Source organism: Calidris pugnax, unplaced genomic scaffold (genome assembly GCF_001431845.1).
Source record: "Calidris pugnax isolate Ruff unplaced genomic scaffold, ASM143184v1 scaffold70, whole genome shotgun sequence".
NCBI classification, from domain to species: Eukaryota; Metazoa; Chordata; class Aves; order Charadriiformes; family Scolopacidae; genus Calidris; species Calidris pugnax.
The window spans coordinates 2,185,147-2,207,370 of NW_015090862.1; the positions used below are offsets into that span (position 1 = coordinate 2,185,147).

At 39.4% G+C, this 22,224-nt stretch overlaps 1 protein-coding gene and 1 long non-coding RNA gene across 5 annotated transcripts in view; both read right to left on the minus strand.

Moving 5' to 3' along the window:
- Nucleotides 1–290: 290 nt before the first annotated feature.
- Nucleotides 291–6,753, minus strand: LOC106889360. Its single transcript, XR_001412300.1, has 2 exons — nucleotides 3,599–6,753; nucleotides 291–2,494 (listed from the first exon to the last, which is right to left on the minus strand). It is a non-coding gene; the product is annotated as an uncharacterized LOC106889360 (long non-coding RNA).
- Nucleotides 6,754–7,609: 856 nt separating this feature from the next.
- TLN2 (talin 2) overlaps nucleotides 7,610–22,224 on the minus strand; it is a 185,358-nt gene continuing 170,743 nt past the window's right edge. For all 4 annotated transcript variants that reach the window (XM_014944527.1, XM_014944528.1, XM_014944526.1 and 1 more), the window contains 5 exons: nucleotides 20,448–20,573; nucleotides 18,118–18,180; nucleotides 17,841–18,023; nucleotides 15,386–15,511; nucleotides 7,610–14,398 (listed from right to left, as the gene is read on the minus strand). In XM_014944527.1, the coding sequence (XP_014800013.1) occupies nucleotides 14,270–14,398; nucleotides 15,386–15,511; nucleotides 17,841–18,023; nucleotides 18,118–18,180; nucleotides 20,448–20,573 (627 nt within the window). In that variant the 3' untranslated portion in view covers nucleotides 7,610–14,269. The remainder of the gene's footprint in view (nucleotides 14,399–15,385; nucleotides 15,512–17,840; nucleotides 18,024–18,117; nucleotides 18,181–20,447; nucleotides 20,574–22,224) is intronic.

The window sequence follows — 22,224 nt, forward strand, 5'->3', positions numbered from 1 at the left end:
CTTCCTGTGTCTCGTGCCTCTACGCAATACTGAACAGATTTTATTTAAAAAAAATGGTTTAAACAGAGATGCCTGCAACGTTCTGAAAACTAAATTAAGAGAAATTATTTTATTGACAATTCCTACAATGCAGCTCAGTGTTTTGTGCCAAAGTGGTTGTGCTGGCTATTCCAAGGGATGTTTAAAGAAGGTGATGTTCATTGGTTGATCTACTTCACCCAAATGTATTTAGGGCATATAAATAAAGAGAAAGTAAATAAGTTAAAAGATAATCTAATAGGAGACAGAAATAGCATTTAAGTTTATCCCATTTTTCAAATTATGTCATCATTTTTATTTAACAACAGTTTAGAAGTGATGCCAAATCAACTCTTTGCCCAAGTTAGCCCAAAATATCTCCCTTTTCTGAGAAAAAAGAATTCAATATCACACTCAGTAAGAAAACAGAGAGAAAACTGCCAAGAGTCATGTAGTTCAATGGTAAAAGAAATTCAGGTCTCAGGCTTGAGGGCTATAGATTAATGGAGTTAATGGAAGGTTTGCACAATGAAATAGGGAAAGCATAATTTTTGCTTAGCAGTAATGACAAAAAGTATGGGGGAAAGCTTCACATATTCAGGCAGATGCATAAATTTCCCCCAGCTCTTTGTTCTTTCATTTCCCAACATTTGTTAAATTCTTCCCACTTTCCATCATTTATTTAAGAGCTCTTGCAGATGTTTTAGATTTCTTCTAATCACAGCTAAGCACTACTTACACTGGGTTTTTTAAAACAATATGCAATACATAATTTTGTATTAAGCTCCATTTTCCAAAGCCGATGTTCTCCTGCACCTTTTGTTCTCATATGTTACCCATTATAAAAGCGGGCTTGTTAACCAGAAGTTATTCCACAAACATTTTCAAGCTTTGATCATTCTGTCTGTAGACATTTCATCTATCTGTGTAGTACAAGGATGCTGTATGGAATTGTGGTCGCTAGTATATTTGCAGTTTCACACTTTGCCTGCAGAAAAACTGTGCTACAGTTAAGCATTGCTTGCTGAAGAAGAGGTGAACCAGTAGTTGTGGTGTGGGATCAGGTGATGGGGCACAAGCAGCAGCTTCTCTAGGCGTAGGATCAGTTGATATCACAAGACACAAATGGGAGAAATTAGAAACACTTCCTAGAGAAGAACAATAACTTCTCATCAACTCACCTCTCTCCTGTGGGCAAAAAGAATGTGAGCAGAAAATGCTTTCCAGTCAAACACTCCCACAGTGACCAGCTGCAAGGACAGCAGAACCAGGTCATTCATGCAGGCAGAGAGGAACTGTCAGGACTAGTAGGCAGAGTACTAGTAAGAGGAGTTAGTAAGAGGAGCGCTGTAGAACAGCTTGGGAAGAGCCTCCAAGCTCACAGTCAAATCATCACCAGAGCAAGTAGAGAGGGAGCCTGAGATTGCACAGCACAACATGTTTGGGTTTCTACAGTGACAGCACTTTTCTGCTCTCAGTAAGTTGAATCTTGTCTGTCTCTGCCTTTACCCAGTGGGTGGGAAGTTTCTTTAAATCCCAGGAACTATTCCCTGGTGAAATAGTGCGATCCAACTGGTGAACAGAGCCACTGAATTGTCCTTTATAGTCTGGTACAAAATTCAGAGAAAGCAGATACTGTTCTGTCCCTCTAAAGAAATGGCTCATATATAGCACATACAGAAAATACACAGGACTTGCAATGGAAGAGGCAGTACTGCTTTGCATGAAGTTTCAGCCATACGTGCTCTCCAGGGTGCAGTTTGCATGTGGAGTGAGTGGCTGTGTAAGAGGAGGGCTGATGTTCCGGAGGCAAACAGGAGCAAGAAAATCTCGACATTGATTTCTCTCCATTTAGCACAGGCCCATACATTAAGAAACATACTAAACTACTAGCAAAGTCATCTGGACCTTCCCTCAGCTATTTCTCTCCATGGTTCCTGGAGGCAGCTGTTTTAAGTGATGTTTATAGAGGGGGGTGTGCTGCTAACTCATCCAAACGGTAGGCCTCCTGCAAACTTTTAAAAAGTCTCTGCTTGTAGCAGGCCAAATTTTCCAGACCTTGTTAAATGTTATTCTGGGCACTGGTCTATACCCTTGAGAAATTCCTTACTGAGCAGATTATAAGGGCAGCCAGTGACCCAATAACCTTCATTTTCCTGGGATGATGCAATGGCCGATTCATGCTCAGGAAGTACAGAGGGCTGAGCAGAACGTGAAATGAGCTGCTGAAATTCCCAAGTCAGCGTTTTGTTTCCATGCCATCGAGGGTAAGATTTCAAAGTGTAGAACGGTCCTTTAAGTTCTCTCTTTTATGAGGTCAGGCTAAATGCTTCCCTTTTATATATGAAGAGAGGGCGATCCTTGCCAGAGTCCACACTGGGTTTGCTCTTGTTTTGATTTCTGCTTTGGTTGGGAGCTCTGTGTAGCAGGAAATGCGGCTTTCAGCAGCAGTTCAGGCTTTGCTGGAAAGTGGCCCCTGCAAGAAACAGTGGCTGCAGAAGCATCGAAGCACTTAGCAGCAGCAGCAGCAAGACTCTCTGCTGCAGCCACACTCTCTCTGCAGGCTCTGTCACTCAAATGCCCTTCCCTTCTACCCAGTCCTCAACTTCAAGGCTCTACATTTAATTTTGGGCAGTGAATAACATGAATGAAGGAGTAAGAGAAAAAAAGCTCTGAAGAGTTGGCCAGACTGTGAGAGAAGGGTAAATATTTCAAGATAAACCTGACTGTGAGGCAGTGAAAGGCAGGTTAGAAACATGCAGGATTGCGTGAGAGGAATCCTGTAAAATATTATATATCCCCACTTCCATCTTCTTGATTTAATCAACTACAGTTGACATGAAAAAACAACGCCCAGCACAGCCTACAGGGATCTCCAGGAAAGCCTTAGAAAGTATATTAAAACTGGTAGATTGGATCAAAGCTCTGGACAATGTTCTCTGTTGGTAGTACCTGCAATAGCAGAGAAATTAACTGGATGCAACAACACACTTGTACAAGGGTTGGCTTGACTGCAGGCACAAGCAGGGACCTGAAGTCTGTACTAGAGTGCTTTTAAGATACAGCAGCTAGAAGTGGCTTAGACACTCCCTGCAGCCATGTAGAGCCATAGTTGATTCTGACCTTCCAGTGTGTCTCACGTGATGCCTGCTCGAGAAGGACATCATGGTGAAACACAGTCCTACTGGAGAAAACACCACATTGGGCTGGAACACAGTTGCCAGAAAAATCAGATCAGTTTCCAGACTGCAGTAATCTGGGCAGTTGTTTAGATTAAATGGTTCGGGCTGATTAACCTGTAACCCCAGCACTGGGTTCCCACCCCAAATCTCAGTAACACTTTGTAAGGGACAGAGACAGAAGAGCCCTGAGGTCAAATCCTCACTGTGGCTGTATAAGCCTGTTTCTCATTCTTGGTGTCAAAAGCGAGTTGATGTCTACTCCCCTCTAGCCATACTTAAAGGCTAGTCCAGAATTCCCTTCCTGCCTAAACTAATTCAGGACCAATACACATCAAGTCCTCTTATGCCAACAGTGTTGTGAATTTAAATAGCTCCCTGTCTCCTAAATCTGCACTTACCTTCCTGCTGCTCTTATGCAGAGGAGCCGTATCTGTCTTGGACTCCTAAGCTTAAACAAAACACTTCTTTCGGCTCCCAGGACAGACTCTCCTTTTCTTTCCATTTCAGTATTTCTGCCCTTTGAAATCCTGTGCTTTGACAGCTCAAGAATTCTCATCACAGAAGAGTTTCTGCAGAGGAGAAAAAAAAAAAGTTATCAGGGCATTCAGAACTGGCACCTGAATTAGTATGGCGGGAACTAGCTTCTTTACAGAACTCCACGGGGCTTTGTGGAAGCAGTTAGGCTGAAAAGCTGCCAACTGTTTTTTGGGCAAACAGATGCTTTTTTCTTTGAAATTCCAAATGAAACGACAGGAACTTGCTGCTGATGGAAAGGGCTGGGCATGAGACTTTACAAATACTGCTAGTGCAGTAGAATTTTCCAAGGCCCATATAACACGTGTGGAAACAAAGCTGCAGTGGGATGCAAAATTTCTCCTTAGGGCTGTAACATTAAGAATAGTCTGTTCTTAGTCCAGAGAGAAACAAAATCAGAGGAATTTGATCCCAAGTAGTGAACCAAAAAATGCCAGGCATTTTCTGGATGTCTGTGTTATTACAGAGACCAGCCAGGGATGTTATTTGTCTTTGAGCTATACAGCTGTTAAAGTTCTAAGAAATGAAGTCATGGCTTTCAACACACCCCGGTTATAGCATGTATTTCTATTTCAACTCTGAAGGTGGCCTGGACACTCAGAAATGCACGGGTGTCTCAAAAGCTACCATCTACTTGTCTGCAAGATCAAAAGGGACCAAAGCAACATTTGAGTTTACCTAATTTTAAATGTGATTCTGTAATTTGCCATCAATAGTGTCACTGCGGCTCTCACCTGCCCTTTCAACACTGCCAATTTTACTGGCAGGGAGCGACTACAGATACTGCAATCCCTACTTGGAAGCAACCATCTGAAACAAGCCTCAAATGGTCTGCTTTCTGCCTCAATTTATATTTGTAGAGTTTTGCTAGGATTTTGAAGATAGCCCAGCACTTACCTTTTACAGAAAAATCCAGTCCTTATCATGTTCCCCTTTTGCAACAGGGTAGAGATGCAGCAATATCTGTCATTGTGTGGAATGTCCACAAGGGTAGAAAGTGTTATCTCATGTTTTGCCCCCCCTGCTCTTGCTCACAGTGAATTATTTTTTTCCCCAGCACAGGATTTAGACTTGCCCGTGTTGTTTGGCCAACCCCACTTCCAGTACACAATCACACATATCCAAAGCTGTGCTGGCATCTCAAATTCCACTGCAATAATGTGACCCACCAGACCTAGAGAGACCTCTCTGCAAGTCCCAAAGCCACTTCCTAGCCTGTGCCTGCCTTACAGTTCCAGAGGAAAAGAACAGACAACGTTCCATTCTGTATCCAGCAGCTCTCCCTCCATTCAAAGGCAATTACCATATTAGTAACCATCTAGCATGTTAAGCAGGGAGGGTGTGAAACAACAAAATAAAAGGGAATACCTGATATCTTCATCGACAGATGTGAATCTACATAAGGACCAAGCAGTTTGAACTCTGCTACTAGCAAATACTTTAAAAAGGACTATAGGCTGAAGGTTCTCTTTTTAGTGGGTGTTGCCCATGGAAGTAGATAGATATGGAAGAACATCTGAATAGGCTCTGACCTCTTCTGAGCTGGGTACATCTGGTCATGTAACAAAGAGCCACTCTCATGATTTGGAAGAGACCTAAGATGACTCCTGAACAGTCAGGAAGCTAACCAGAAAATTCTTTGTGGCTTGAATTGCTGGGCTACAGGATCTGGAAGCATCACAGGCATGTCACAACAGTAGTTTGGCTTGAAAATTACCCTAAATAGCCTTATCACCACCAAATGATAGAGGATGGCAACTGGACTGCAAGCCAAGCACAACAGAATGACTGATTTTTCTGCGGTCTTTTTGAACTGGTATTTTTTCTCTCCACAGTCTTCATATGTGAAATCGCTGTAACACAAGGTCCCAGATCCAAAGAGGTCAGCGATATATGTAAGAGATCAGCAAGAACAGTGTGTTTATTCTAAATTTCTCACTCCCTGTCATTTTTCTGACACAAAAGGAAACAGACTCAAAGTTATGCTGGCACACAAACGTTTAGCTAAAATCACTACTGATTTCATGAAGCAAAAGCTCAGTCTAGACTTAAAGAATACAACCAATTTGTTTCAAACACTCCTCTGTTTGAAGTCATAACACTAATATTCCTACAATGTCTGGATTGCTTGAACTCACTAATTTTCAAATCTATTTAAGAGAATGTGATTATTCATATTTTTTGACCATACACACCTCTCAAATACACATTACTGTGGCTAAAGCTGCATATACTGAAACATACTGACTTTGAAGGAAAAAAGCCAAGCAGGAGCAGATGAAAGTAGGCAAAACCAGATGCAAGCAAAACCAATAACCAAAAAGAGAAGAGAAATAAACATTCAGCTGAAGTCTCCAATGATTTCATGAGACAAAAGTTCAGTCTCGGCTTGAAGAATATACTCATTTTGGTTCTTAACATGCCTCCATCTTAGGTCATAACACAAATATTCCCACAGCGACTGTATTACTTCAACTCATTAAATTTCAAATAACAATAAATAACAATCTTTAAACTGTTAGCAAAGCTATGTGCTTCCCCCCTCAGTAAAAGATAAAAAAATTGTCTAAAGTGTAAGCATTTTACATGCACTTGAGTTGGTTTCACACCAACTTTGCTAAGCATGCCTCTTTAGAAAAAATATTATTATTTTAAAATAGCTAACCATTTACACAGAAAAAGTAGAACTAAATGTAATCCTCAGACTGGATCTCAAGAAACTGTGCTTGCATTTTAGACATATAGTGTCATTTCAACTCATTTATTGTTAAAAATGCAAACAAAATATGAATATTTAGAAGAGACAAAATACTCGTGCTTACATAGCTGAAGGCAAAAAGTAAGTAATTGCAGACAGACTGGAATCATTAGTGTGGTGTTCTTAATGCCTAAGTCTCACGTAGCTGCAGATGACTAAAGGCATCTCTGAGTAAACTCCAAAACTGGTTCTGTGGCTAAAAGTGTCACACTAAAGGCTTCAATGCCTCGGGATTGTCGCCATATTTTGCAGGAGGCTGAGTTAAATAAGTTGCAAGAGCTTTGTCTGAAGTATTAAAGCTGTCACTTCTCTTGTAAAAAAAAAAAAAGTCAGAGAAAAACACTGTGTTCAGTCCATCCTTACTGGAAAAGAACCGAGGCTGGTGCCCTGTGTTCAGTCCTTCCTTACTGGAAAAGAACCGAGGCTGGTGCCTTAACAGTGGTTACAACATAAGGCAAAGCCAAGGCACTGAGCAGAGATTCTTGCAGATTAAATTCAACTCTGGAAGACAGGATGTTTGTCTAAAGCACTGGCAGCGAAAGATGGTTGTTCTTGGCACTAATCACAGTCACTGTTTAAGTCCCCCTGCTATACAGTTACTGAGAAAGAATGCATTTGATTTCTTTGGAACTGACAGAGAAACATGAAGGCAAAAAATAATGTGCAGCAGTTAACAACTAGATGGGAATATAAATTTTAACCCCTTCCTGGATATGGCTACTACTGCTCTATCCAGTTCTCGGATCACAGGAACTTCACTGGCTATTCCATGCAGTGCAACCCGCTCCAGGGATTTGAACAAGCTATCTCCCCTCCTGCAACATAATTTTGCCATCTGTTAAATAGGAATGACTCATTTGTAGTGTTTTATGAACCACAAATAAGAAACGGTTTCAGAGAGCAGAGTATTCTTCTTAGTACTGATCTTGGGACAGACGCGATGGAGAAGGTGGAACTAGTAACATGTGGTAAAGCACGTGGGCCGTGCATTGTCTCTCTGAGCATCTGAAACTCTCATTTGGGAAATCCCTTAAGCACAGGCTTAAATCCCATTTAACACAACTTGAGGTTTCAGAAGCAAGGCTGATAAAACTATTATCTGGCAGTACATCCTTAATAAAATGCAACGTATTTATTGTCAAACTGGAGAATGTACAAGACAGTACAAACACATATTTATGATATACCCATTGCCCCAGAATCTGACCACTCTCTCCAAGACGAAATCAGATCAACAGTTCAGGGACTTATGTTCAAGTAAATATTTTAGTCAATAACCTGGTATAAACAATGCAATTTGAATGCAAATATCAACTATAATGATGGAAGAAACCTCTATATTAACCTTTTTACTTGGTCCATTGCACTGTACAAAACAGAAACAGCCACAAAACCTACCGATTTTTGAACCATATTCAGAGAAGATGGAGCATAGTGCAGGGAATTACTCTAAAACAAAAGGATTACAACAACAGCCAAGAAAGTACTGAATATTGACCCACGTGGGATTGGCGATTCCAACCAGCATTATTAAATTCAGCACTCTAAGAGCAAAAACTGTACTAAGAAAATAGCCGGCAACATTTTCTCACTTTCCTAACGCAGTATCTTTTCCACAGACTTCAAAATGCTTCTGAGGTTGCTAAATTTACATTTGATTCATGACCATTCATTGACCATGAATGAATTTTCATCTTCAAAAGTTCTGAACTTCATGTTCCATGTATATTCTTAATAAAGAGATTTTGACTTTCTAGCAATACCAATTATGGGTAAAGGTGCCAAAGGAAATCCTCTTCTGGGATAAACCCTCACGGTGTACATTTTAGGATGCTAAGTCACCAGCCTCTACTATCAATTTTTAAAATTTATAAATAAATATACTTAGAAAATAACTAGTAGAGAAATAAAATCATGTTTGTTATATAAACTGTACCTCATCCAAATTAGGAATGGATAAACCCCACATATTAGTATTTCTCCTGCCACCCTAGACATAACTGATTTGCACAGGTGGAAAACTTAGTGTACATATTGTTAAAAGATGCTCAAAAAAGAAAGAGCCCAGCTCTCAAAAATGCTCAGAAGAAAAGAGAAAGGGAAAAGCAAAGGAACTTGTAAGGAAAGATAAGGTCAAAAGGGACCCAAGCACATCAAACACTGCCATTTATTTTTCAAGTCTCTAGGCATTACCGTGCAAGCACAATTAACTTCCCTACAGTCTCTAAAGTAGTGCCTAGAATGTTTTCAACACAAATTAAAATCGTGCAGCACAGAAAATAAGGACAGCGAAGTTTCCAAAAGCTTTTTTCTAGAAGATTAAAATATCTGTTTTAAAAGATTTTAATAATGTTTTAAAATATTTTAGCCTAATACATGCCAAAGGCCTCTATGTCCCCCCAGTTAAATACTCAGTTAACCAATCCTGTCACGGAGAATGCATGGAAAAAAGCTACCATATAATCAGAACCACGATACACCCATCTGGTGATGGATCCACTTGATGAGCACACAGAATGCCAAAAAGATCCCACTTTAGCATGAACACAGTCATGCCAGCAACAGCCCCTGCTGGCAGCAACTTCAAAGTAGTTATAATGCAACTGATCAGTGGCAAGATTTCAGAAAAAATTCATTTTTCTGGTACGAAATTTCTGGCAAGATTTCATATAGAGCACTGAAGTAGTTTAACTGTATGTACACATAGAGTTATATCTGACATGGCAAAACATTGAATGAAATGGAAATCAGAACATATATAAAAGCAAAACTAGCCTTCTCCCTAAAACTCAACACCACCAAGCACCCAACACCCCTGAATAACCAGTGTTTGACTTTTGTATATATTTATATGTGGTTAACAGGCTTTATCTTAAGGATATTAAATGGTCACTGACATGTATCACAAAGAATTCATAATTTTGTCTATGCAGCAGAGCTTTAAATAGAACATTCTCCTCTGTCGCCTGGGAATTCTGCCTTTTCCCAGCCTTGCAGATAGATAAAACTTCTGCCTTATTTTGCCTAAGGAGGAAAATGATCCTCATCCTTTGCATGACAATCAGTGCAACACAAGTCACAAATACCTACGTGCAGGGGAAAAAAGGGAATTCCTTCAAGGGCTTATTGCTGGTGAAGACAAAAATAAAATGTGATTTATTTTTGTGGCAGATAAATACTATACATAATGGCGTGGCAGCGTGACTGCAAACTCCTTTGTGCCTCTCTTGGGCTTAAAACTTTAACAGGAAGGGAAGATATTAAAATGACAGTTCAACTCCCTAGAAACTCCAGCATATCATTACAAAACCGTCTTGAACAGAAGGTTCTTCCACTGCAACAAAGCATACGAAATTGAGAGAAAACAAAAGTCTCTGCTACGTTATTATTTTTAAAACATTTAAAAAGTGACAAGATGGCACTTATATTTGTAGCTCAATAAATGATAGATAATAACCTTCAGGCAAAACAAATCAGGTTGTCAGATATGAACTGTCACAGGTATAGCATTTCCACAGTCCAGGGCATGGGTTGAACTGGGCCATGTCTAGTTTAGATCAATTCTCCTGTTAAATTTCTCTGGTGCTGCAAGACTGCAGCCCAGAACTCTTCTGTGGTACCTGCTTTATGCAGGGGCAAGGCAGATCACACACATTTTGAGACAATTCCTGTGCCTTCTGGAGACGCAGGCAATACACAAAGTCCAGCACTGTTAAGTTTATTGACTCCCACTAGGAAGTTTAAGATTTATGGGGGTAATCTGATACCAGGCAGTTGACACAGGGGATACTCTGCCAGAATTATTGAAACTACCAGCTACTGAAGAAATGAATGCCACTTGTGTTTGTGCCTCAGTACCAGGTCCTCCTTCTGCCCATTGCTGACCAAAGCAGCGTGAGTTTGGTCAAGCATCCCCCTGACCACTGTGACGAAAGTCGGGGTGTAGCCTCTTGGGCTGAAGGACACCCGTGGGGCTGTACCCAGCGCTGGTGCACTCTGCAACGTTCCCTCCAGGATCTCTGCATCGCTCTCCACTGAACGATGCGGAGTGCCCCAGGACAGAGCTCACACAGCAAAGGAAGGGCAGCTCATGAGCCAGATCCAGTCTGTGCATCTGCCTACCTCCGAAATAATCTATCAGACTTTGTTGCAGGTCCTGCAAAGCAGCAATTTGTAACAGACTTGTAACTCACGTGAACAAACAGTTTCTGCATTTGGCATCATAAACTTCGTGCCACAGAAATGTTGTTTCATTAATGGGAACAACCGCAATATGTTTAATGTATACACTGTGAATATGGAAAAGCAGGTTTCAGGAATCATGACAATTATGGGCAGATAACTCTGTGTTAATCATGATGCAGTTACATAAGATTTTACAGTATAAGACACACAAAAAAAAATATATTCCAAACCCAGAGATTAAAAATAATGTAAGGAAGAAATGTAGTGATGGCACATGCCATACTCCCAAGATGAATACCTTATCAGTTTGGACTGATTAAAAGCAAAAATGTACTCATGAGCTATACCTTTACGTTGAAGAGGTTTCTAAATTTTGTATTCATCCCTTCATTAGGAATTAAGTAATAAAGATGCAGAAAATCAAAGTGAAAGAGACAGATGAAACAAGAATCTGCCTTCAATTCTTTGTTGTACAACTTTTCTTACTTTGAGGCTTCTGATATAGAAAAGTTTAAACAAATGATAAAATTTTCAGATTATTTTCTGAATAGTTGGGGAAGCAACACTAGACTATTTGCACACGAACAACTTTGAGGCATTTTGCTTTTAATTTGCATACAATTCCTTAAAGTGAATTCCACATGAAGAAGGGTGAGATACAACAGAGCTCGTTTACCATTTCACAAGTTAACAGAACAAAGTAACATCTGTCCTTCTTATTAACTAGCTTTCATCTCTTACTCCAACTTGTCACTTCCTGCTGCAAGTCTCCACGCCAAATAAGTGCATGGACAAGTTCCAAACTCCACAGACGGTCATATGTGGACTTCAGTGGTACTGGAAATTCTAACAGCAAGAAAAAATTGAAATAGAAAGACTTTAGATGAGCTTATATTCTCTTAGTGTTTCCCAAATGAATACCCAAAATTCAGAGTAAAAAAATACTTCAGTTGTTCAGCTCAGCTACTCATCTGAGTGGGGTTCCTCTACGGAGCACATAACTAAGGAGAAAAAAGAACAATACTTTCTGTCAAATAAGAGGGGGCATTAAGTCAGAAATAGAGAGATCTCAAAATAATTGTGCTAAAATGGACTTCCCAAACAAATTTATCTGGAACACAATTTGAGCATGCTCTTTCCTTCTACATACTGATAAAGTTTTCTAGCTGTACAATTTCCATACATAGTTGCATTTGACCAGGCTCTTGGCTTCTTTCACACTGGCAAATACCATCCTGATCAACGTATATTACAACAGTATTATACCTACAATAAAATACTGGCATGGTGCTAAGGACAGCATCATCTTTCTTGGTGCTTTAATGAGACCAAAAATAGGTTAAACACAGGTTGAAAGGGAAGCAGTAAAAAAAACCTGTCTTGCAGATCTTTCTGAAAAAAAGATGAGACTGCAGGGCTACCCAGCTGAAAAAAAGAGAAAGAGCCATAAGCTGCAAAGAAGCTTGGACCTACCAACAGCAGCAGAAAATCCCTGTCACTACAGCTGTCTTTGCTTAGGTCTTACAGCAATAAACACCAATTTAGCCTTCTGCCTAAAAATTTACAGGAAGTCTTTTTTTTTTTTAATATGTGTGTAGGAATTCTTAACATCGAGATTGTGTGACACTGCTCACAGTGATTTGTGTGAAAAAAATCAAATCAATTGTGCTGAAGTGGAAAATTGCAGAACTCAGAACTGCACGTCTCTGATAGTAAGGGTTTGCATATGCACACAAGCCTACACATCACAGCACATCTGTTGATGCCAGTGATTCCATTTGGGATTTACCAATTTTTTCCTCTCATGATTGTGGATTCTCCAGCAACTCTACTGAGTCTGAAATACATCAGTACCAGAGAAGAGACTTTAACAATAAAAATCTTTGTACAATTTAATATTTACTCACTAGTAATTTTTTGCTATATATTTAACACTAGTGTGACAAAATTCCTGATAATTATATCTCATGCAGGTAACTAAAATGCGGAGTTAGCACTATCTAAACTGGTAAACCTACCACTAGAGGGGTTACTTTTGAGTCTACAAGACAAGTATTTCTGCAACAATGACAACTAAGTGGGTATGCACAGAACGTAACAGGCTCACCTGAACGTACTTGGCAGGTATCTAAATGACAGCACAGCCTCCAGAAGGACTGGAGAGGCAACATCCTCTGACCTAGATAGACTTGACATTACTGTTTAGGAGGGCTCAAGTGGAGTTGTTGTCAGGAGAGATGGTATTCCTGTAGTTAGTCAAATAGTTTAGCTTTTGCTAGTTAAAGTTGCTGTGATTCATGTGCTTTCTTTGACAGGGTAAAATGTGTTACTCACTCTACCCATATTGCCATTGTTTAGGTCACAATAGAGATATTGACAGCATACTGTACCTTTCTGCAGCTGGAGACAAAGATTGCTGATAGATTGCTGCTATTCCTTCTCTGCAATTCCTTGGTGAGTACATTTTCATCAATACCAACTATGAAAACAAACTCCCTAGAGTCCAGATTTTTCAAAAATATATTACAGGAAAAGTCTACTTGTAAATCACTTATTCTTTTCTCCTACAATACCCACAGGTTTCAAAAAAAGAATAATTATAAATGAAATTATTAAAAGAATAACAAGAATTGTGATAGTCTTTTGTCGTACTGGGCATTTCCCTTTTTTTAACTGACATACATTCTAACAGAAATCCCACAGTACGAACCAGGTAACTTCAATTTAAAAAAAAAAGCAAACTATTCAGTCCAATGGTAGAGCATGTGTATGTGTGTATAATACTGTAAAAGTAGTCACACATTAGAGGTATATAATTGAAACAGCATTTTCCTTCATGAACCTGCTATTACTGAGGCAGTGACAAAGTTTCCATTTCTTTGTTTTCTGAGCTCTTTAAAGGATGGCTATTGCCACATTTTGTAAACCTAAATACCAGACAGGCAGAAGCTTGTTGGTATCAGGTGAGGAGTAATACTACTAGTGCAAACAGATGCAGAGACAATTCCTCCAGTTTTGGGGTGAACCAGCTGTATAACACTGAAAGAGGACAGGCATCTTCTTCAAACCCACACTCATGTGTGTTTCTCCACTCAGACATGCTTCCTTCTCTGTCTTGGTCTTCTTTTTACAAGGGTAGGTGGGGGAGAACCACCAGCTCATGTGATATTTATCATACAAAATATTTCTTGACTGTTTTCCTGTTAATATTATGAATGTTTTATAACAAGTCAAGGAACGATAAATACCTCAAGCATCAGGAAAGTGACAATAATACTGACTTAGTATCTTTAGTAAAAAGTGAGACATTCTCTCCTGAGATATAAGTCAAGGAAGGAACAGGAATGATGAACCTAACACTGTACCATTATTTGATCATCATGCACCTCAGCTGACTGGATGAGAAAGAACAATTGTTTATTGCCCTCTGCTCATCCAAAGCTATGACAGGCAGTTTATTTCGGTAAGTGCTTGGCATACCAGAATGTTGTCAGAGCAGTTCTCACTGTACTGTCCCCCTTTAGCTTATTTCTTTACAAGAAAAAAAAAAAAAAGAAAAAAAAAAGAAAAAAGAGAAGAAAATCTCAGCAGGTTAACCCTCATCTTCTCTCAGCTCTGTGGGTAGAAATTTGTACTGCTGTTGGCGGATCTGAGCCAGTTTTTTCCTTGCCTCTTCCAGCTCTCTTTCCTTCTTCAGCATTTCTTCTTGGGCTGCAATGATCTAGAAAACAGAAGCACAAATTATTACAGCAAGGAATACTGTCTGTAAACCAAGATTTCTCTCTCTATAACACCAGTCACAGCTAGGCCTTGAGCACTCTCCAGAGAAGCAACAAATTTCAATTACTTTAGCAAGAATTGTTCAAATTTTTCCAGGTTCCAGGACTATGCTATCAAGAACAGTATCGTATTCCCACTTGTTTCTTAAAGAGGACTAAAAAAAAGACAAGAATAATCTACCAGCATAGTTTTACCACGCATCCATGATGGATTTTATAGTGCTGTGCTCCCCCAGCATTATCGGGGTGAGGGTACAGCACATGTAAAATAAGCACCATGTCTTAACGTAATGTTTGAGTGACAGTAAAACTGAAAACTCATCACTGCAAATATCCACAGCGTTTTCCTGCATCTCAGAATACTAAAGGAAAAGTGACAGTACTACAGATGTGCAGAAATGATAAGTTTCAGTATCTTTTAAGTAGTGTCCATAGTATATGGTGTTCCTCATTCATAACAGTGAATCCAGAAGCTGGTATAACCTCAAAGTCTTGGAATCGATTTTTAAACATTGTTATTATTTCCCCTTATTTATTATGGTCACAGTAACAATATATCATCAGTTCTTATCTCTCACACTATTTCTTGATTATATGCATACAAAACTAGTGGTCTATTAAGATTTGGGAGTATTTAAAGAAAAGAACTGTTAACTTCATCAGAACAAAAAATAAAAGATATTGGACAGTGGTAACCGCTATATGGTAAATGCCCAATGAAGAAGTTAGACATCTTACAGCACAGAACTTTGCTGTTATGTCAGTAACAGCAACTGTAACTGTATCTATCAGTGAGGCTTCAAGTAATTCATCATAGATTTCTACACAGATTTGTCCAGCCTGCAATGCACCAGATGGACATTGTAACACCGCGCTACATTTCTGTGATAGTTTTTCCTCTGCTTTATTTCTCGGGTGATTCTACCAACCTGAGCAATGCCACCCACAAACTTTGTTTTGACCACAACGTCATCATCTTCTGCTTTCCCAAATGCTGCTTTTTGGGCTGCCCTGACAAGATTGTCTGATGCTCGCTTGACAGCGTTTCCTGCAGCCTTTGAAAAAGACAAGAGAAATTTAGTAATAACAAAAATGCATAACTAACACGGATTCATCTAAGCATCAAAACTAAAACATCTTTGCTTGACTACACAGGAAATGTATGTTTTGTTTTTCCCAGTAAAAAGCAAATTAGTCTTTCAAAATCAATGGAACAGAAAGGAACACAAATCCATTATTTAAGCAGCTGGAAGTTGGTAAAGTCACAAATGAGATTGCTTGCCCTACAGTTTGAAATAAAACAGTGAAGAGAGCAAGAGCAGAGTTCTCTGTCCTGTGGGTCCTGATGTCATGTTTGCTAAGAACACACATGCACAGGCCACTGGCCAAGACAGCCTGCTTGCACATGCTGGAGACACACTGGCACTAGGAGGGGAAGCTACATGGACCAGCTCTAAACCTGCCCCTTACTTCCCCCCAGTCCTATTCCATATTTCCAACTTCATCTCCCTTTCAATTTAACTTTCTTCCCACCTGAAATGACCCAAGGACAAATTACTTGATATTTGCTCTGCTCAGTCTGGACCTCATCCAAAGAGAAAGGAAACATTTCCTTTTGTTTCATTAAGTTTTGGAACAGACTGTAAGAGTGCATTCCAAGTTAGCATTCATGGGAAATGCAGTTCAAATGTCTTCTCCCAAAGCTTTGCAGTTGTTTAGGAAAGACAAAACAAATATACTCAAACTCCTGAACCCAACCTATTGATTAAGGCTATGTGAAAACATTTGTGCTGGGGGCAAAGCCAGCTGAAAAGCCTCAGTAGTTTTGGCAAATCCACCAGTAAAAATATTTGGTAGATGTCAACTCACTGGTTTTGCTATGATGAAGGACATTATTTCCCAATGCAAACCGCTTTTCCCTTCATTATTCATTTCGTGACAGATATGAAGCTTGGTAAAGTGGCAAAGTTCAATTTCAGTCCGCACTTGGGCTCATTTCCTTTCACATTCCCTTCCAACTTTTCACATTCGATGGCTATTTAATAATATTTGCCTACAGTGACTGAGTAACCTGAATTTCCTGGCAGAGCTGAGAAAACGGTCTCTAGTACTGGATTTTGTTCCTGTTCCTATTATTTGTTCTGCATTTAAAATTCCCTCAGACCCATCTTGGCATTTGGACATTAAAGCACAGGTTGCAATTCCAGTCAAAACTATCTTCCAGTTACTGATACCTCCCAGACAGACCTTCAACAAAGTCAATCTATATGAATTCACTATAAAGCACTAAACCCATCTCATCCCTACAGACAGCATTAACATGACACTTTTTTCTACAGAAAGAAACAGATTTTTCACACATTTATTTTTTCCTCCTAAATATTTAACCCATTTTTCTACTTTGAAAAAAATTATGACATCAATTCCTCTTGCTCAGACAGTCATATTTATTTCTGTTGTACTTGATCCTGCCTATCTGTACGTGAACTGTTATATTCAGTGTCCATTAGTAGCATCTGTGCAAGCAAGAGAGAAAGGGGAAATTTCACTACCACCTGAGATACTCCATGTTGATGGTATGAAAAAAAGGAGCTGAAATAATTCTTACATTCCAGGCTGAGCCTGCAGGACAGGATGCCGGAGAAGGCTTTAGCCATTTTAAAAATGAACATCCTTAAACAAAAGTTCTTGAGACATTATATTTTACCCATCGTAACATTCAGTAATAGTTCAGAGAAGCACAACATGAAATGGATGTGTAATGAAAAAGGGAACCAGTTTCACGTAAAAAAAAAAAAAAGTCAGACTTTAGTTGAGATGTTGCATCAGCTTCTGGTCTTGTTTTTGTCTGACAATGATTCTCCATTTAGAAATGTTCTATCTACAATTGCTGTCTCTAGACTCCTAGAAACAAAGGAAACCTGACCACAACCCAGGTTGGCACTTCTGACAGAGGTCACTGGGAGTCTAACCGAATACCGAATAATTGCAGAGAAACCACCTATACTCAGTTGCTATAAAAATGCACGTAGTAAACATTCTCAGCTCATGTATTCCTGTAGCTGATCATAAACATGAATCTATCAATATTGCATCTAAACCAGGGCTTGGCACGGGTCATCACAGGCATGTCTCCACATCTTTTAAAATGAAGAATAAAACAAACAGTGGAGTGAGCTGTAGCTACTGCTGAATAACGTCAAATGCATGATCGCTTCATCCTTGATGAATTAAAGTGCCCCAGAATCCCACAAGGAAGAAAAACTGAACAGAATTCTAAAAATTCAAGAAACTATTCCTAAAATTTGGAGTTTGTTCAAGCGGTGCTAAACCAGCATTTACACAGCACTACGATGGGTTTTCAGTAATTAAGAACACAAGTACCTGCAGCCTCCTCATGGCTTCAGAGTCATGATCGGCCTTCACTTTGCAAGCCACAAGCAACTGTGCTGTAGAAGCTGCCACTTGTTTGGCAGATGAGATGAGCTTCTCCTCACTAGCGTGGCCTTGTACTGAGGCATTAGCTGCTTCACAGAGATTGCTGGTTGCAGCTGCCACCATTCGGGCCTAGGGGACAGTAAGAAAAGTCACTGTGTATTCTCACAGGATATTATTTCTTCAAAGAAGCTGCTAGTTTTCCTTAAGAGAAGTAGTTACTCACAGCAGAAATAAGTCCCTGAGACCACTGTCCATCATCAGCTGCATTTGCAGGGATTGCTCCAACCTGAAAAAACAGTTCAGAGGTGGCTTACAATGAAACAGAAAATAGATTGGATCCAACTTCCCAGACTTCATTGATACCGCAGAAGTGGAAACAGTTGCCTAACATCAAATTAATTATTTTACAACAATTACACAGGGAAAAGCAGTTTCACTTAAAATTTCTTTAGCAAACTCTTCAACTACAATATTGCACCAATTTGCCCGGTAAGATACTTTCACAGCCTTTACTCAGCAACTTTGGAAATTTCTTTGGGACGAGAACATGCCTGGTTCGCACATATCCACGCAGCTGGGTAAGAATTTCCCACTGCCTCCGTACCAAACACAAGGTCAGTGAGGAATCTAAGCCAACAGTCAGTACCATTCACTGTTCAGTGCTGAAGGGCTGGATGTGGAGCAGATCAAACCTGCCCTTCCCTCCCACATGCCAGCCACGCTTTTCTGGGAGGCGTCCACAGCCCATGCCTCAGAAGGTTTCTTACACAAGCAAAACATTTCCCCCAGTATCAATAACAAAATCTTCCCACTGGGCAGGCTGGAGCCATTTGTTAGGGGCAAGAATTTGGCCAGTCATTTAAGAAGCTTTCTGTACTTCTGTCTGACCTGGAGATACAGGCTACTGCAACAGTCAGAGGATACCACATAGTCACTACTAGTTAAGCACTAGCAATTAGTAAAGAAAGAATAGAAGGAAAATGTGTTAATGCTTCATTATTTCAGAAGTATTATAATGGCTTTATTTATGAGAAGTATCATAATGAGGGGATGTGCAACAAAAGATTCTGAAGTTTGATGTTTCATTAAATTTTGATTTGGATTATTTTTTTTTTTTTCCCCTCAAAGACCTCAGTATTATTTGCAGATCCTCCAAGCAGGCAAGAAAACTATCAGTAAAAGCCATGTGCTGCAAAAATTCCTGATCTTTCACCAAGTTACTATATAAAAGTGACAGATAAAGCAAAATGGCTAAATTCAGTAAAGCAGGCTGAACGGATCTGCTAATATGGCCCTATATTTGACATGTGTCCTTCTATTAGAACAGCAAGCTTCAGCTTTCCTCACACAGACAGATTAAAGTGGTTTTAGCAATTATCTGAACTTGGATGGAATAGGATGGAAGTGCTGTCAGCCTCAATCTGAAAGACACAAATAGAAGCGTATCTGTGGGAGCAAAAAAGCCAAAACTATCTGAGGGAGATTCAGAGCTGGTACCAGGATAGAAACACAATCCCTATTATTCTGTATAACTTTATGGTGGTGGTGGTGGTAGTGGTGAGGAAAGCAAAGCAAGCTGTCTGTCACAGTGAAACTAATAAGAACAGGTCTTACCATGTACAAGCAGACTGCACAATAATCTAAGTGAAGCAGGTAAGTCAAAATTCTCATTTTTGGACTGTCTCCACAGCCAGATTTCAGTGGGTATTAATACTACCTTGTTTTATGTATTAATGATAAATTCCAGAGCTATAGCTTATGGTGGGTCTTTTCAAACAGTTACATCACTATTGTTCTAAAACTAGTGTTCTGTGCTCCTGCTGGAACTAAAAGCAGAAGCTCCTCAGGAACCCCAGCTGAAGTAGACACCACAGCGCTTTTGTGACAGGGTCCATGACACAGTCTGCTCAGAATAAAGAGTTAGGTGAAATCAGATAACTATACAACATTAATGGTCCTATAACAAATTATTCTCACAGGCAACATATCTGATGTTCAGATTTTAAGTTTCAAAGTAGATTAACTGGGCAAAAAACCAGTGATAGATATGAAATTAATTACAAAGACCTCAGTGCTGACCAGATGAAAAGGATGACACGTGTTATAAGCACTCTTCCCAATGGTCCCAACAATAATAACAAGCATGTCCACTTCAATGTACTGAATTTGGATGCAGGCCTGTGTCCCCAGTGAATCAGACAACAAAACATTGAGGGCACAATTAGTGCACCCTTTGCTATTCTGGTCCAGAATGTATGTACACTGTGACACATGGTTTTGGATACCCAAGCTGCCGTGTAGGACTACACATTAATAGGTTGAATCAGAGATCTTCACGAAATGAAAAAAAAACAACAAAACACCCACAAACACAAAAACTCCCCACAGCTGAAACATATGAAGAGCCAAACACTTGATTACACTTGTGATGTTTAAATAAACCAGGCCTGGGTCATATAGTGTGATAAGCAATGAGAAGATTTACATTTTCATTAGTCATTCCTAGTTTGATGCTTCCCCCCGTCACTGTTGCTACTTGTCCTGTTTACCCACCTTTCCCTGTGCCACCAGTTCTCTCTGGGCTGCTGAAGCTGACTTCACAAGAGCACTGGTAGCAGCTGCAATGGATTTAGCTGCTTCCAGGATCTGTTCTTCAAAATCCAGAGTCTCATCTGCTTGCTATAACCAAGAAAGAACAATGTCACACATTATTCACCTGAAAGCAGTTGCATTTTCAAGATTGAGAACATATATAAAGTGAAACAAGAAGATTTTGGAACCTATCAGTGAGTTCAATAAGGCCTACAACATCATTTTCTGCAAAGGAATTTCGTATGGACTAAAGCTGGGAGTCAACATAAATGAATTTAACTATTAAGTTGCCCTTGTGGCTGCTTATGCATGAAATTGAGTATCATGTACGATACTTAAAGAATTGCCTTCAGCTTCCTAATACGTTACTTCCACTAGGGCTACTCAAAGCTACATTTAGAAAAGTGCAGGTCTGAAAAGAAACTCTTGTTTTTCCTTATCAAGATTCTTTTAGTAGTGCTATGGTACTGCTGCCAAGATTGCCAAATTAGGCAGAGCCTTTTCTAAATATTTAAAGATGTAAAGTATTAAAAAAGAACAGTGATAAATGCATATTGTCTCATTCACCTGTACTAAGAAACGTAACACAGATACCAAGCAAGAGCAAAGATTTAACAGCTTTTGGTAAGAGCTGTCATTTCAAAGGGAGTAGCATTGTGAAGAGGTCCACTCTCCAGCTTGGAGATAGGAAGTTCCAAAGGTCTGTCTGGAACATTTCAGTCATCCAAACGAGTCTTTCAACAAGCATGTGCAAATAGAGACATCAGCTGTTCTTAAGGAAGTTTCTTGCTATTTAAAATGCAAATCAATTGTTCCATAAAACAACAACTTCCCTGACTTTCTAATCATTTAAACAAATACTGAAAACATTTATCCATTTAAGCACAATTACTAGCTTCTGAACAGTTAACAAAATAGAGATAAATGGTTATTGTTATTTTAAACAGAACTAGGTCTGGGCCACGTATTCTCATTGGTTTTATACAAAATAAACCAACAGAACGTATTTTTTTGTGATTGAATCACAAGTCTACCAGAATCTAATGCAGTCTGACCAGTAGGGTTAGTGGATACAATACCAGAAGAGACCACCTTGTCAGAGATGAGGCTTTTGAAATACAAATATCTTCCAACTTATGCAACCACAGCATTCCTGCGTCAAATAACTAACTTTAGGAACAGCAGCTAAGTGGGCTTTGAGTTAGAAAACCAGGCACTTCATTTGCAAGTCTAAGCCCACCCATCTAAATTTAAGTCAGGTTTAGTTCTCCTGTTATTGCAATCTGATGAAATAGTAGTAAATTATAAAATATAATTATGAGTAATTACAAATAAATACGAAGTGACACCTAGAGCAGTCCTACAACACTTCACATAACTGCCACATAACTAAAAGTCCAGGAGTTGAAACTGTAGCATCCATAGACACAAGAAAAACTTAACGATCTGAAAATAAAAACTGATGTGTTGATGAAGTTATTTGGCACTTCAAAATTTTTCATATCCTTTAGGAAAAGCCACCTAATTCCAGAAAAAGCATTTGTCTTGCCTTGCTATTAGTCTAATCCCATCAACTGAAGCATACTTTGCAGTAAGAGTATAACAAATTGCTTTGTAAAGCGATCAAGTCACATTTCACATGGATTTTTGGCAATGCTTGCAATGTAACATCATGACCATTATTATATCTAAGTGGTAATTGCATTGGTCCTGAATTTATGCAACAGGCCTTGTCTTA